At 33.9% G+C, this 12,943-nt stretch overlaps 1 protein-coding gene and 1 long non-coding RNA gene across 2 annotated transcripts in view; both read left to right on the top strand.

The window, feature by feature from the left end:
- Positions 1-3,610, top strand: part of LOC123664406 — a 29,686-nt gene extending 26,076 nt beyond the window's left edge. The window contains exon 12 of the mRNA XM_045598951.1: positions 3,470-3,610. Within this exon, the coding sequence (XP_045454907.1) occupies positions 3,470-3,610 (141 nt within the window). The remainder of the gene's footprint in view (positions 1-3,469) is intronic.
- Positions 3,611-3,792: 182 nt separating this feature from the next.
- On the top strand, positions 3,793-6,051 carry LOC123664550. The gene is made up of 2 exons (XR_006744840.1): positions 3,793-3,863; positions 4,544-6,051. It is a non-coding gene; the product is annotated as an uncharacterized LOC123664550 (long non-coding RNA).
- Positions 6,052-12,943: the final 6,892 nt, after the last annotated feature.

Below are 12,943 nucleotides of genomic sequence, written 5' to 3'. Positions count from 1 at the left end.
TGAGTGTACATGCGCTAAAGTTCGCAGAACCTATGTTCAGACTCGCCAAGATACTTCGGCCGTATTGTACGTTGTATTACTTGTCGATATAATTGAAGTCGTTTTTTTTTCGTTTGCCTGCAAATACAATTATTTATTCTCACATGAGTGTCCTTTTTAACCAGCCTGTTATGCAGCAACAGTCCGTAATTGCAATTAAAAGGATTCACGACACCACCATCGAATGCCTTAACGCTATTAAAAATTTCGGAGTCAGTATAGAGAATTGGGATTTTATTTAATTTTTAATGGAAACATACAGTATATAATAATTTTTATAAAAAAACACACATTTGGAAAATCATCACCAGAACAGTTTCCAATGACTAATAATACATAATAAGTATATGGCGTAGATGCGCCTTAAAACCAACCAAACTTACATGAGTCAATGAGATTAGAGAGTGTGAAACTAATTTACAGATTACATTAAAAATATAATAAATAAAACAATTGTATTGATCAATAAGAATGTTAACTAAAATTTAAAATTTAAATTAAAAATGTTAAAAGAGTGATAGTAATAATTATAATTTTAATTTCAAGTACGATTACCCTTAGACAAAATATTTTTAATATGAGAATTAAATTTGGTCAATGAAACGAAATAAGTTGGACTTATTACAACTTCTATTCATAAATAAATTTCGTGCGAAATTAGTTCTGGTTACAGGAACGCAGAATGTCTCCCTACGTCTAGAACTAATTCGTGGACAATGGAAAAATAATCTCGAGAGCAGATAAGGCGAATCAACATGACTTTTTATAATTTTAAACAATAGTACTTGGTCTCGTTGAACTTGTCGGTCACCGGCCGTCATCATTGTAATAAAATTGTTTTGGTTAAAAATTGTGGTCGACTTAAGGGCCTTGACAAAACGATTATGAATACGTTCTATTCTAGAGATGTGATTATTGTACTGAGGATTCCAAACAGAAGAAGCATACTCTATATAAAGTAGACCTAACAAAAGCATTATATAATAACAATAATATAAGTGTAGACGAACGTTTAAATTCTTTAGAAATCCTTAGAATCGACGTAGACACCAAGATCCTTGACAATGTTAACTCTCGAAATGACCCCCCCCCCCACATAATTTATACGCAAAATCAATAACTAATCTTTTCCTAGTTACGTTACATTTTTTCAAGAAGTAAGGAATCACTTAAACAATAGGAGCTGAAAGAGTCAAGATCTTCCTGGAAATACAAGCAGTCCTCAGGGTTTTTGATTTTTTTATATATTTTATTAAAAACTTTGAGTATTTGAAAATTAAATTGATATCATTGATGTAAATATTAAAAAGTAATGAACCCAAGTGTGATCCTTGTGGAACTCCAGATGGCACGGGAATGAAAGATGAGAAAAACCCCTTTATTGTAACCGCTTGGCTTCTATTAGACAAATAGGATTCAATCCAATGCAGGAGGTCGCCATGTACACCAATATATCTTAATTTTTCAAGGAGGATAGAATGTGAAATTTTGTCAATAGCCTTAGAAAAATCAGTGTACACGGCGTCCACCTGGTAACTCTCATCCATAGCATTCGCGACAAAGTCGATAAATTCACATATCCTTCGTGTCTCTTCTATCCCACGTGACATTGGCGAAATCGACAGTGCCCCTGGCACAACTGAAAGCCATTAAGCCCAAGAATAATAATAAATTCACATAAATTTGTTTCAGTAGATCTTCTGTTAATAAATCCATGCTGCTGTTCTATAATAATAGGTCTTAAAATAGGTTGTAAGTAGTCATATACGATCCCATCATCGTCTATATACTCACGTAGAAATTAGACGCGGATACTCACAACGACTACATCGAGTCACTGAAGCATCCGAGAGATTTACCGATTTTTAAAAGATTCATTTCATATTTTTAGAAGCCAAATTTACCTCTCTGGAGTCCTCTAAACAAAAACAAGATCCCACAAAATCCACCCCGCATCCGCAATATATATCTCAGCCCTCAAATTAAAAGAAAATCATATACATTTAAGTCATATGTAAGCAATCAAAATCAATTATTTAAATCAAATAATTTTAATAGCAAAAGTAGGTTAACGTCTACAGTGAAGCCAAAATGCCCCATTTGAAATTAAGATCACGCTATTTCATATTGCGAAACGTTTTTAGCGTATCAAACGACAAACAATTCACAAGCTATCGTTATGCCAAATTGCCTTTATAATCATAACGGTAATGAATGTTTTTCAAGAAAAAGTTGTCATAAGTACCAATTAAATCATACTTTGGTTCATGAAGCCTTTGCCGCATCAAAAAACACTGCAACGTCGAATACAAAGTCAAACAGCACCGCTTACTCTACTCTCTCGCGTCACTAGATGACTCTCAGGAGATTTTATTAGCAACCGCTCTGATCAACGTCCAAGCTGTTGATGGCTCTATTCATACCATGCGAGCCCTTATCGACCAGGGATCTCAAACGTCGATTATCACCGACAATGGCGCTCAAAGGTTGGGACTACCTCGATAGCTTAGGAGTAGGAGCGAAAAACAATTGCAAGGGCACTATAAACATCACCCTATCATCTTGTCATGACTCGTATCAGCTTAATCTAGATGTATTTATCATGCTCCACGCTGTAAACAGTCTCCCTAACAAATCATTCTCAAAACCATCATCGGCATATATTAAAAACAAACAACGCACTTGAACACGTAAAATGTGCCTTCCCCCCCTCGGCCGATTAGTGTGGACGACGGATCCCCCAACCCACCGCCCGCCAGCCCTGCGGGCGGGTGTAAACCCCCTCACCCGCAACACAGTGCCATTCGGCATTTTTTTTTTCCCCCACCCATCCCCAGGAGCGCGACCCAATGGCCCCAGCACTCCTCTGGTTTTTGTCCGTGGGGTCCAACGAACCCCCCCCCCCCCACCCGGAGCGGTAAACACGGGGACGCGCCCAGTAGGAGATCCATCAACTAACAATAATCAAAACAAAATTACAGTGTTCATTGAGTTCATTAAATTAGGTTAAATTTTGGCTAAGAAGAACCCCTTAACTTGCCTCGACGAGTCACGTGAAGGAGCTTTACGGATGGACTCGGGTAACGAATTCCAGAGACGAACAGCAGAAACAGCAAATGAATCAGACATAAACCCAGATCGATGAATAGGAGTAGAAAGAGATAGATTATTTGAAGAGCGGAGAGATCTTTCTTGAGATTTGGAAAAAAAAGTGAACTTAATTTAATAATGTAATACGATTATAATACGAGTATGTTAAAATGTTTGCGTTCGTTTTTGGACCTTGTTATTATTATTTTTGATCAGTAAAACTGGACTGGCACTGATCTGATGGCAAATTTTACAACATTAAACTCCTTCACAACAGCCCTTGTCGAACATATACGAGGTGGTTTAATTTCAATTAAATAAAAATGAACGTTGTCCACAGCAAGTAAACTCATTCACGGAGTTCGAGTGGGCGCCTGTGGGCTGGGAGCGCCTGCACCCCGCGCTGCGGCCGCGCGCCTCGCTGGCGCAGCGCGTCGACTACGTGCTGCGCGAGAGCCTGCGAGCCGCACCGCGCGCGTGAGTGTGCAGTGTGTCGTGTGTGTGTGTGTGTATGTTGTGTGTAGTGTACACGGCCGCGCGCCTCGCTGGCGCAGCGCGTCGACTACGTGCTGCGGGAGAGCCTGCGAGCCGCACCGCGCGCGTGAGTGTGCAGTGTGTGTGTGTGTGTAGTGTGTCGTGTGTGTATGTTGTGTGTAGTGTACACGGCCGCGCGCCTCGCTGGCGCAGCGCGTCGACTACGTGCTGCGGGAGAGCCTGCGAGCCGCACCGCGCGCGTGAGTGTGTGTGTGTGTGTGTGTGTAGTGTGCAGTGTGTCGTGTGTGTATGTTGTGTGTAGTGTACACGGCCGCGCGCCTCGCTGGCGCAGCGCGTCGACTACGTGCTGCGGGAGAGCCTGCGAGCCTCTCCGCGCGCGTGAGTGTGCAGTGTGCGTGCGTGCGTGCGTGCGTGCGTGCGTGCGTGCGTGCGTGCGTGCGTGCGTGCGTGCGTGCGTGCGTGCGTGCGTGCGTGCGTGCGTGCGTGCGTGCGTGCCTGCGTGCGTGCGTGCGTGCGTGCGTGCGTGCGTGCGTGCGTGCGTGCGTGCGTGCGTGCGTGCGTGTGTGTGTGTGTGTGTGTGTGTGTGTAGGTAGTGTAGTGTACATGGCCGCGCGCTTCAAGAGTGGAGGGCAATAAAGCCAAAATATGCCAATATAGGAGGAGCTTCTCTTCAATTCGATTGTATTTTTGTGTGTGTGTTAGTTACCTCATAACTTTTTATTGGTTGTATCGTTTTTTTTTTTAATTATTTTTTGATTCAAAAGCTGGTACTTGTCTTACGGTCTCATTTCAGCAAGATCTGACGAGTACTTTATAAGTTATCATTAATAATATTTATTGTAATACTTGTCAATTTAATTTGTCAAAGTAATCGATATTATTGTACTGCAGAACTACAAAACACGCTTTCTTTTTACAGATTTTAATCAACGCAAAGATGACCACGAAATGAAAATGCAGTATACCGAGTTACCAGTAAGCGACTGTAGCTTGTAATATCCTTAAATGTAAAATATTTGTCCCTCGGACAGTAACACAAAATTTGAAGAAAACGCTGGATTTGCCACATTTTTAGGTTGTCGGTAATTTTTGTAATTTGTAATTCTTTTTTGTATAATGTTTTAAAACTATTTTATCATTATTGAAACTTGAGACATGAAGATTAGTTTATTATAACTTCCATATTTTACTTGAAATATCTCTCCGAGACCAGTCAGGTTAATTTAAAAAGGTTATTATAATTATGTTGTTGAATGTTTTATTAAATCAATTGGTTTTGGGTTCTAAACTCGTTAGGAATAAATTTTAGATATAAGAAATATATTGTTAGGTATATGTCGATTACGTTTATATATCGTTTTTAATATATTTCTATTAAACAGTTGATTGAAGATATCCAATATTTAAAAAAAATCATTTGATTTTGGCCTAAAGGACTTTTTTTCGAATATTCAATTGTATATTTTAAAATTTTTGCAGTTTCTCATAAATATTAGTAAAATATTTAATTTTTAAAAGTTCCTTTGTGTAGTTTACTGTGAGGCGGTATTAAAGCTTAAAATAGTTCACGATTTACTATAAACATCTCATTATGCACTTAGTGAAAGTAACGCTAATCCTTCGTAGATGTTTGACGCTTGTAAATAGCTTTAAGATTTCCTAAGTGAAAAGAAAGAAAAAGATCTGTGAAAATTGTATAATTTATGTACCATACAAATTAGAAAAGAAGCGTAAGTCATAGTAAAAGTCAATTTTCACCAAGTTACTGACAGAGTGTATATGTATAAATATATTCAATCTGTAGTTATAAACTTGTCTATGGTAGAACGATTAATTATGACCAAAAAGTTCTATTGTTAATATTTAAAAAAAGCCGCATCAAAAATTTTATCATATCAAAGGTGGCAAATAATTGGGTAACAAGTTTATAAATACAGATTATATTATATAATATCAAAGATAATAGAGTTTCCTAGTAATTTCTAATATGTATAGAAAAAATGAGAAAAGCCGAATGATATGTTTACTGGCATCATCTCGCAAAAATACGAATTTATCGTAGTTAACGACAAAATAAAATTTTTAAAAAGTTAGTTAACCCACGCCAAGGGCAGCATGGAATCGCCATGCTATTATTATCTAAAAATGCGATTTTAGGTAGACCAAAATAAAATATATTACATTTGGTAAATAAAATTCAACAGTATTTATATAGGCAGAGCTATTAGACGTAGGACTAATAATAGGCTTAGAAGTCAAATGTTCCCCAGAAGTCCTTTTATTCAAGACGAAAATATTTTAAAGTCTACGCGACACATATATACTAAAGATTTGTATTATTTTTGACAAATACAATGGTAATGTAATGTATAATACATTCTTTTAAAATATATGCAGCCAATATTAATAATTTTATACACTGATAAATAAAAACATCTTATTTTTTTTTTCAAATAGACCATAATTAATTTTAATATATTTTTTTTAAATAAACACAAGTTTGTATGAGTGAGGTTTTAACATAAAAATGTTTTATACGTAAAAAGTACATAAACTACAACCTACATACGTACAATCGTATCTTGGCGTGGTAGACTAATTCGAAACATCTAGTCAGAACCGTGGGACATGTATATATCTATATGTTATAATATCAAACTACCCGCGGCACGAATATCGAATTGCACAAAAATAACGAAGTATTAAAAAAATACATATTATAATTTATATCAACTCTATAGCTTTAAGAGAATGATAATCTCAATAAAATACTGTATTAAATACAGTTATTTTTATCGTACGTGCCACTCTGTTGTTGCGATGATTATAGTTTTCTCCGAAGGGACGTGAAACTTATGTGTGGGATATATTTTAAGCTCATGAACGATTGTAAATTGTTTTTATATATAAAAATATATATATATACTATCGACAACAGAAGTGAAAAATACTTAAAATTTTATTTCATAAATCAAGTTACTTTTATCGATTTCAATTAATATTCGGAATGCACTACCTTGTATGTAAAAAAAAAAAATACGAATCAGCAGAGATTCTAATTATTTTATTTCAGTGTAATGTCATATAGTCCGTCCCCAGTTACATTTTCGTCACCAGACACACAGACTGAACACGTCACAAGTTACAACGGCTCACTGCTAGCTCCCCTCGACAACGACACAAGGAGTGCAAATATTGATAATAAATAAAAATATATAAATCATAGTCACGCACAAACATTGTGATCTTAAGAATAACCCGATATATATTCGAAAATATGCCTTTAAATATAGTGTACAAATAATACAATTAAAAATATAATTATATATATTCGTACGTATTTCGATTCCTGTAATATCGAGTTGTGCTAAATAATTATTATAAACGAATAATCACTACTAGGCCAATTTAATTGTATTAAAAGAAATTGCTTCAAGTAGGTTATAGTACTAAGTACTTTGTTAGATAAATAAACACATTAAATTACTCGAAATAATAAATAAATTAAAAAAAAATGGTTTTCTTCAAATATTTTTTAACACATTTATATAAAGTTCGACGCGAAGAACATATAATGTAAGGCAACGAAGAGACTTACCAACATACATTCCCTGAGACTGAGAACAAATAGAAGAGGCTTAGGTCAAATAAGTACATAATGTATAACAAAATAATATTAAGAACAACCGCGGCTGTCTCTGCAAAAGTGGACGAATCGTACAAACATTTCTATCAGACACTTTGAAATAGTATCAAAGTAGCGTTTCAAAATATATTTCATAAGAGAATATATGGTACATATATTGTTAATAAAAATATAATTGTCTAAAGAAAATAAGTATAATTTGAAAGGGATAGAATATTGTCGTCTGCGTTTCTGCATCAAGTACCACTTTTGCGCGGACGGCCTAATTTATAACAACGGACATATGTATATTAAAATGTGATATGAATACAAATGACAACCGTATTTTAAGAACATTAACAAAGGAACATCATTCCCGCCTCTTATTTTAATTAATTTCGTCTCTGCCCGTAAACAGCTTTAAGGATATATTTTCATGTAAATCATTATTTAGTAAAAGGTACGCATTTCTGTTATTAATGATTATCGTTAGTAACACCAAAGACAATAATAGTTTTGCGTACTTTTTTTCATATTAATTCCAAAAGTGGCAGAGACAACTACCAAGACTTCAATACGGCTGTGAAACAACTTGATTCGGTTCGGCTAAAATATATAAAATTGTGAAATGTAAATTAGTTGGGTAAATCAGTTAGATGTCGGCGACGGATACATTTTGTAACAGTTAAATAAATTTTTCAAATATAATTAAGCTTTAGATAACAGATTTTTGGCAATACTATTAATAAAACAAAGGGCAGGAAATCTTTAACCCACCTAAGAATTAGTTAGTACGAATTTATGTAAAGCTAACAAAAGACTTAAACTCTCGCCGTACCCTTTGATCTATCAGTATTCAATAGCCCTTATCATGACAGCGTTTTATTTTATTTTGTTGGTCGTCGGAATTACTATTTTTAATAATATTTCAAAATGTTACTAACTTTAAAGAAATTTTGAAAAAAAAAGTAGCTGGTTATACAATGTTATAAATAACACATTTCAACATTTACTTTTTAACTAAATTCCAATGGACAATAAAGTATTAATTTATTGTTTTTTCTTCAAAATTTCTATAAAGTATTCGCTCATTGTCGGGCGCTGTCAATTTTCAAGATCCAATGAGTGTAGCTAACCGAATTGCTTAGAATTAGATCGAAATTGTTGTACTTATGCATCGTGTAGTGATAATAAAGGGAATGCGGAGAAGCATTAGGAACACAAAGTGTAAAAAGTGTTATCAGTGTGTTTAAAGACTCACTTCGACTATTATTTTTTTAAGGGCCTGTTTCACCAAATGCTGTTAACGCTATTGACAGAAGGCGGTATTCTACGGATAAAAGTTTATAATATATTATTAATTTAAACCATTTAATTCCACTTTATTTATGGCATAGTTCTATTCAACATTGTGAATCTAAAAGTGGTGGTTTTTGTGATTAATTGTGAGGAGAGGTCCTAATGGCCTATTCTCTCTCCTGCTGTTTAAGCCTTTTCGTTAATTATTTGCAGGATAAATTATATTCACAATTGGTGATACAGGCCCTTAACCTGTGATTTAATGACAGATTATGAAACGTTGACGCGAGTGGGTCTATTACGTATATTTTTGAGAGTTTATTTACGTTGTAAGATCTTTAAATATTGTAAATATCGTTTTGAAATTATCTTATTGTCTGTTCGCATTTTATGTCGAGATTTAATTCGATTTTCGACTATTCATGTGATCGGTTATCGTAACATTGTTCGCATCGTAGTGTTTGCATGATTGTAAGTGTTGTAGACGTTACGCATACGTTCGCTATTCTCACTTTTGACCGCTTATACAAGTACGTCAGTAGTTATATTCAATTGTATGTTAATATTATTCGAACGAAATTTTATCAGATTAAATATATTTATTGATTGCTGATGCGTGTTTAACAGTTTGTTTTATGTAAAGTCATAATTATATGTACCTATTGAAAACATGGTTTATATTTATATTATTTTTAACTATTACAGCAATCGCCACATTCAAATCATATTTTCGAAATCACAGTTAGCAATATGAAAATACCTACCAAACAAATAAAAATGATAACTTATATAATTTCAATATCCGATAATTACGTATCTTTAGTTAATAATAATATATCAATTATATTCAATGTATCAAATATTCAAATTATAAATCGTAAAACGTCTTTCATTTCATCTTTTAATTATTGCGAACGATACAATCATAAGTTGAGACATAGTTTTAATTATTTTTATTTTGTATTTTCATTGCCAAGAGATCATGTGACATTAATTTTAAAAAAAACTTAAGTATATTTTTTATCAGTACTTTATATGTTTTATATAAAATTATTACTTCTTAAATATATTCTATCAAATTGTTATTGTGTAAGCATTAAAAAAATATTTTTTTGTTTTCTTTTTTTGTTAAAATTAGTTTTTTTTTATTACGTAACTATATTGATGGAAATTGATATAAAGTTTTTAATTTCATATTCTTTGATATATTTTTTTAGTTATTTAATGTCATCTAAAATTTAAAAATTAATCATCATTATTTAAAATTGAAGTAAAATCGCAGTGACAATATATTGCGAATAATTTATGAATAAGTGAATTATGAATAGTGACTAATTTGTTTAATTAAAATTAGTTTTTTTTAACCTAAGAAAACTGTTAAAGTCGCATCTTAACGTTTAAAAAAAAGGCCTGTACTTACCTTTTTATGTCATTGACAGAAACTTAGTAATGCTGTAGCGTTGAAATATACATATTTAAATCATTTACTATCTTACTATCGGTGATTATGTATTTATTTCGCTCCTAACAGGTCTTCAGCCTACAAGTAAATTTTTAGTTCTTTTCACCCCACCACTCTATTAGCAATCATTCAAGCTGTTCTGCTTAGTCCTTCAAAGATCATCCAAAAGCATCTTAAGAAGCGTATCTTCTTCAAAGTTCAAACATTGTTTATATTTATTTAAAAAAAAATGTATTTAACAAGCAAGAATAGAATGATACTTTTAATACCTTAAGATTTAAAAACATGAAAAAATCGTTGTAGAAAAGCAATGTCTTGTCCAAGTAATAGGCGTGATCTTTATCAAATATACTACATACATGTGTACCGCTCAAATCAATACTAACGCAATGTTGGCTCAATTCTAGAGAGGTATGGAGTAAGGAATACACTTCGGGGTGTTAGACGGTGTTGCACTGAAAACTTAAACTGGGAAACCATACCAAGAACCCTTGCTGGTGGGGTAAAAAACAAAAGGAGCTGAAAGTAATTACATTATCACATTAAGCAAAGCAATTAAAGCCTAACCCACGTTCAAAAACCGATTCGTTTCGTCCCGTCTTTTCAATATTGGGACAAGAATTATATATACATTAGACGTTACAGCGTTACACAATTTAAATTCAACGTATTTTTTCTATATTATAATATTATTGTAATAATTCGTGTATGAAACTTATAAATATATTTGAATGTGTAGCAAGAAGTAGTTTTATTTTTTCCTACAATATAAATTATATGCACGTTTGAGAAAAAAAGTTTCTTCGTATTTTTTAAATTCAAGTTTTTTTTTAAATTGTAATTACTTTTGTTTTTTTTTTATGCAACTAGGGCGCATCACCGTTGCCTATAGACGCTGCAACACCAGAAGCTTCACAAACGCGTCGCCGACCATACCCCGACACCAGGAGTTCTGTCCACCTTATTTACCACAGAACACAACACTACTTGAGAGCAATATTACTTAGCTGTGATCTTGAGCTTCCCCAATCGGGCTGTTCCAGATTTTGAGCAGGATATTTCCTGGTATCACCTCAATAAAACCCTTTAGAATATGTATAAATTTGGCTGCTAATGATACAATCCATGATAATTTTATGTACATTTGCATTTAAATTGAGCTTTGTTGTTCACCATTTAAATGTTTATTATTACAAATACGAATCGTGGATCGTACTTAGTACAAATATAGGTACCATAAATCATAGATGTTTAACATTTTACTGGCTGATTTATTTCATAGGGCTACCAATTATGCAAGCTTCTCCAAATAAGTTTCAGTTAAAACTTTGAGATTATTTGGCACATACGTACATATTGCTACAGCTTAGACTACTAGGAAACGAATTTTTAAAGCATTGGCATACTGAGTTACAGGCAAAGATTGTGTTTACAATAAGGGCAATGACAGAGGACATGAAGTCAGAGGAAGTGAATATGTAATATCATAAAATCATACTCATACTCGGGCTACTTGGCTAAGTTTTCTAATACTTTGTAGAAGGTTTTTATAGAATGAAAAATGAAGACATTAGCGCAAAAAAATATCGAAAAGTTAGTTTTGAAAACGTAACGATAATCTTTACGTTATCATCTTCATGCGTTTGACAATTCGAAAGACTGCAATGTCTGTCAAGTTGAATAGTAAATCCCAAGTAGGGTTAGTCTGTTCCGGAGATTGCGGGTTTGGTTTCAACCCCGAGTCGGGGAGTTTTGATATAAATACATATTTATGTAACAGTATATTTATCGAAAAAAAAAGTAACTATATGGATGTTACCGATACTACAAGCATTAAATTTCTTATCTTAGGGACAGAGTGTATGCACCCGTATGTATGTAGAGTGTAAGTAGTTATTTATTATTTTGTTTTACTAGGTATAGTCCTGCTTGAATGAATTTTGACGACAAACTTCGTTTATTCAAGCAGTACGAAAGATGAAGTGACAGCCCTACTCAATGAGTCATCAGTCGTAGGAAGAAGACAGGTGAACCATCAAGTACGTAGAAGCACGCGCCCACATCCAGCAGGAGGTTAAGGTTGCAAGAGGATTACCTATTGGAAACCTAGTGTTAGGTACGCGTAGGTGCTATTGTTTTAGCTTAGCTCTTTAACCTTGTCATTCTGAAGGCTTATATTAATAATTTTATCTTAACAAAATATTACTTTTTATCTTTTAAAACAAAGTCCCATGTTTTTGTTGTTGGCAATAAACTCAAAAAGTATTGCACAGATTTATCATGCGGTTTTAAACAATAAACAGAATGATTTTGAAAAAGATTTAAGTTTATAATTTTTAAGATTTTTTTAAAAAATGGTTAAAACGTGACAATAATTTTTAAAGATTTTGGAGTAAATTAAGGTGCCTGGAGCTTGAAACTTGGAAACTATTGTTATGTAACAAAACAATGAATTATTATTTTTCATAGGTCTTAAAAAAGGTCCACGATGACATATGTCTATTATTGAAGAATAGCAATTTTAAGTTCTAAGAAATGGTTATTTACAGTGCAGTAATTATAAAGCTTTAAGCTTTTTATTTTGCTGTGTGGTTACGGCAGTAAAGAATAGAGCCAGCCCCTCTCTTCCCGTGGGTGTTGTAAGAGGGATAATTCAGTTCCTCTACCATCTTGGAACTTAAAAAGCCGACCAATGGTGGGATAACCATCAAACTACTGGCTTTAAAATACACAGGCCGAAAACGGGTAGCAGCGTCTTCGGTGCGACAAAACCAGCCCTGCGGTCACCAACTCGCCTGCCCAGCGTGGTGACTATGGAGGCCTATGTCCAGCAGTGGACTGCGGTAGGCTGAAGTGATGTGAAGTGATGAATTTTAAAGCTATTTAGAAGATAAGGTACGTATTAATCGTTATTGATTAAAATCCATTAGGTA

The sequence above is a fragment of the Melitaea cinxia genome, chromosome 22 (assembly GCF_905220565.1).
Source record: "Melitaea cinxia chromosome 22, ilMelCinx1.1, whole genome shotgun sequence".
NCBI lineage: Eukaryota > Metazoa > Arthropoda > Insecta > Lepidoptera > Nymphalidae > Melitaea > Melitaea cinxia.
This window is presented reverse-complemented; position numbering and strand designations above follow the sequence as displayed.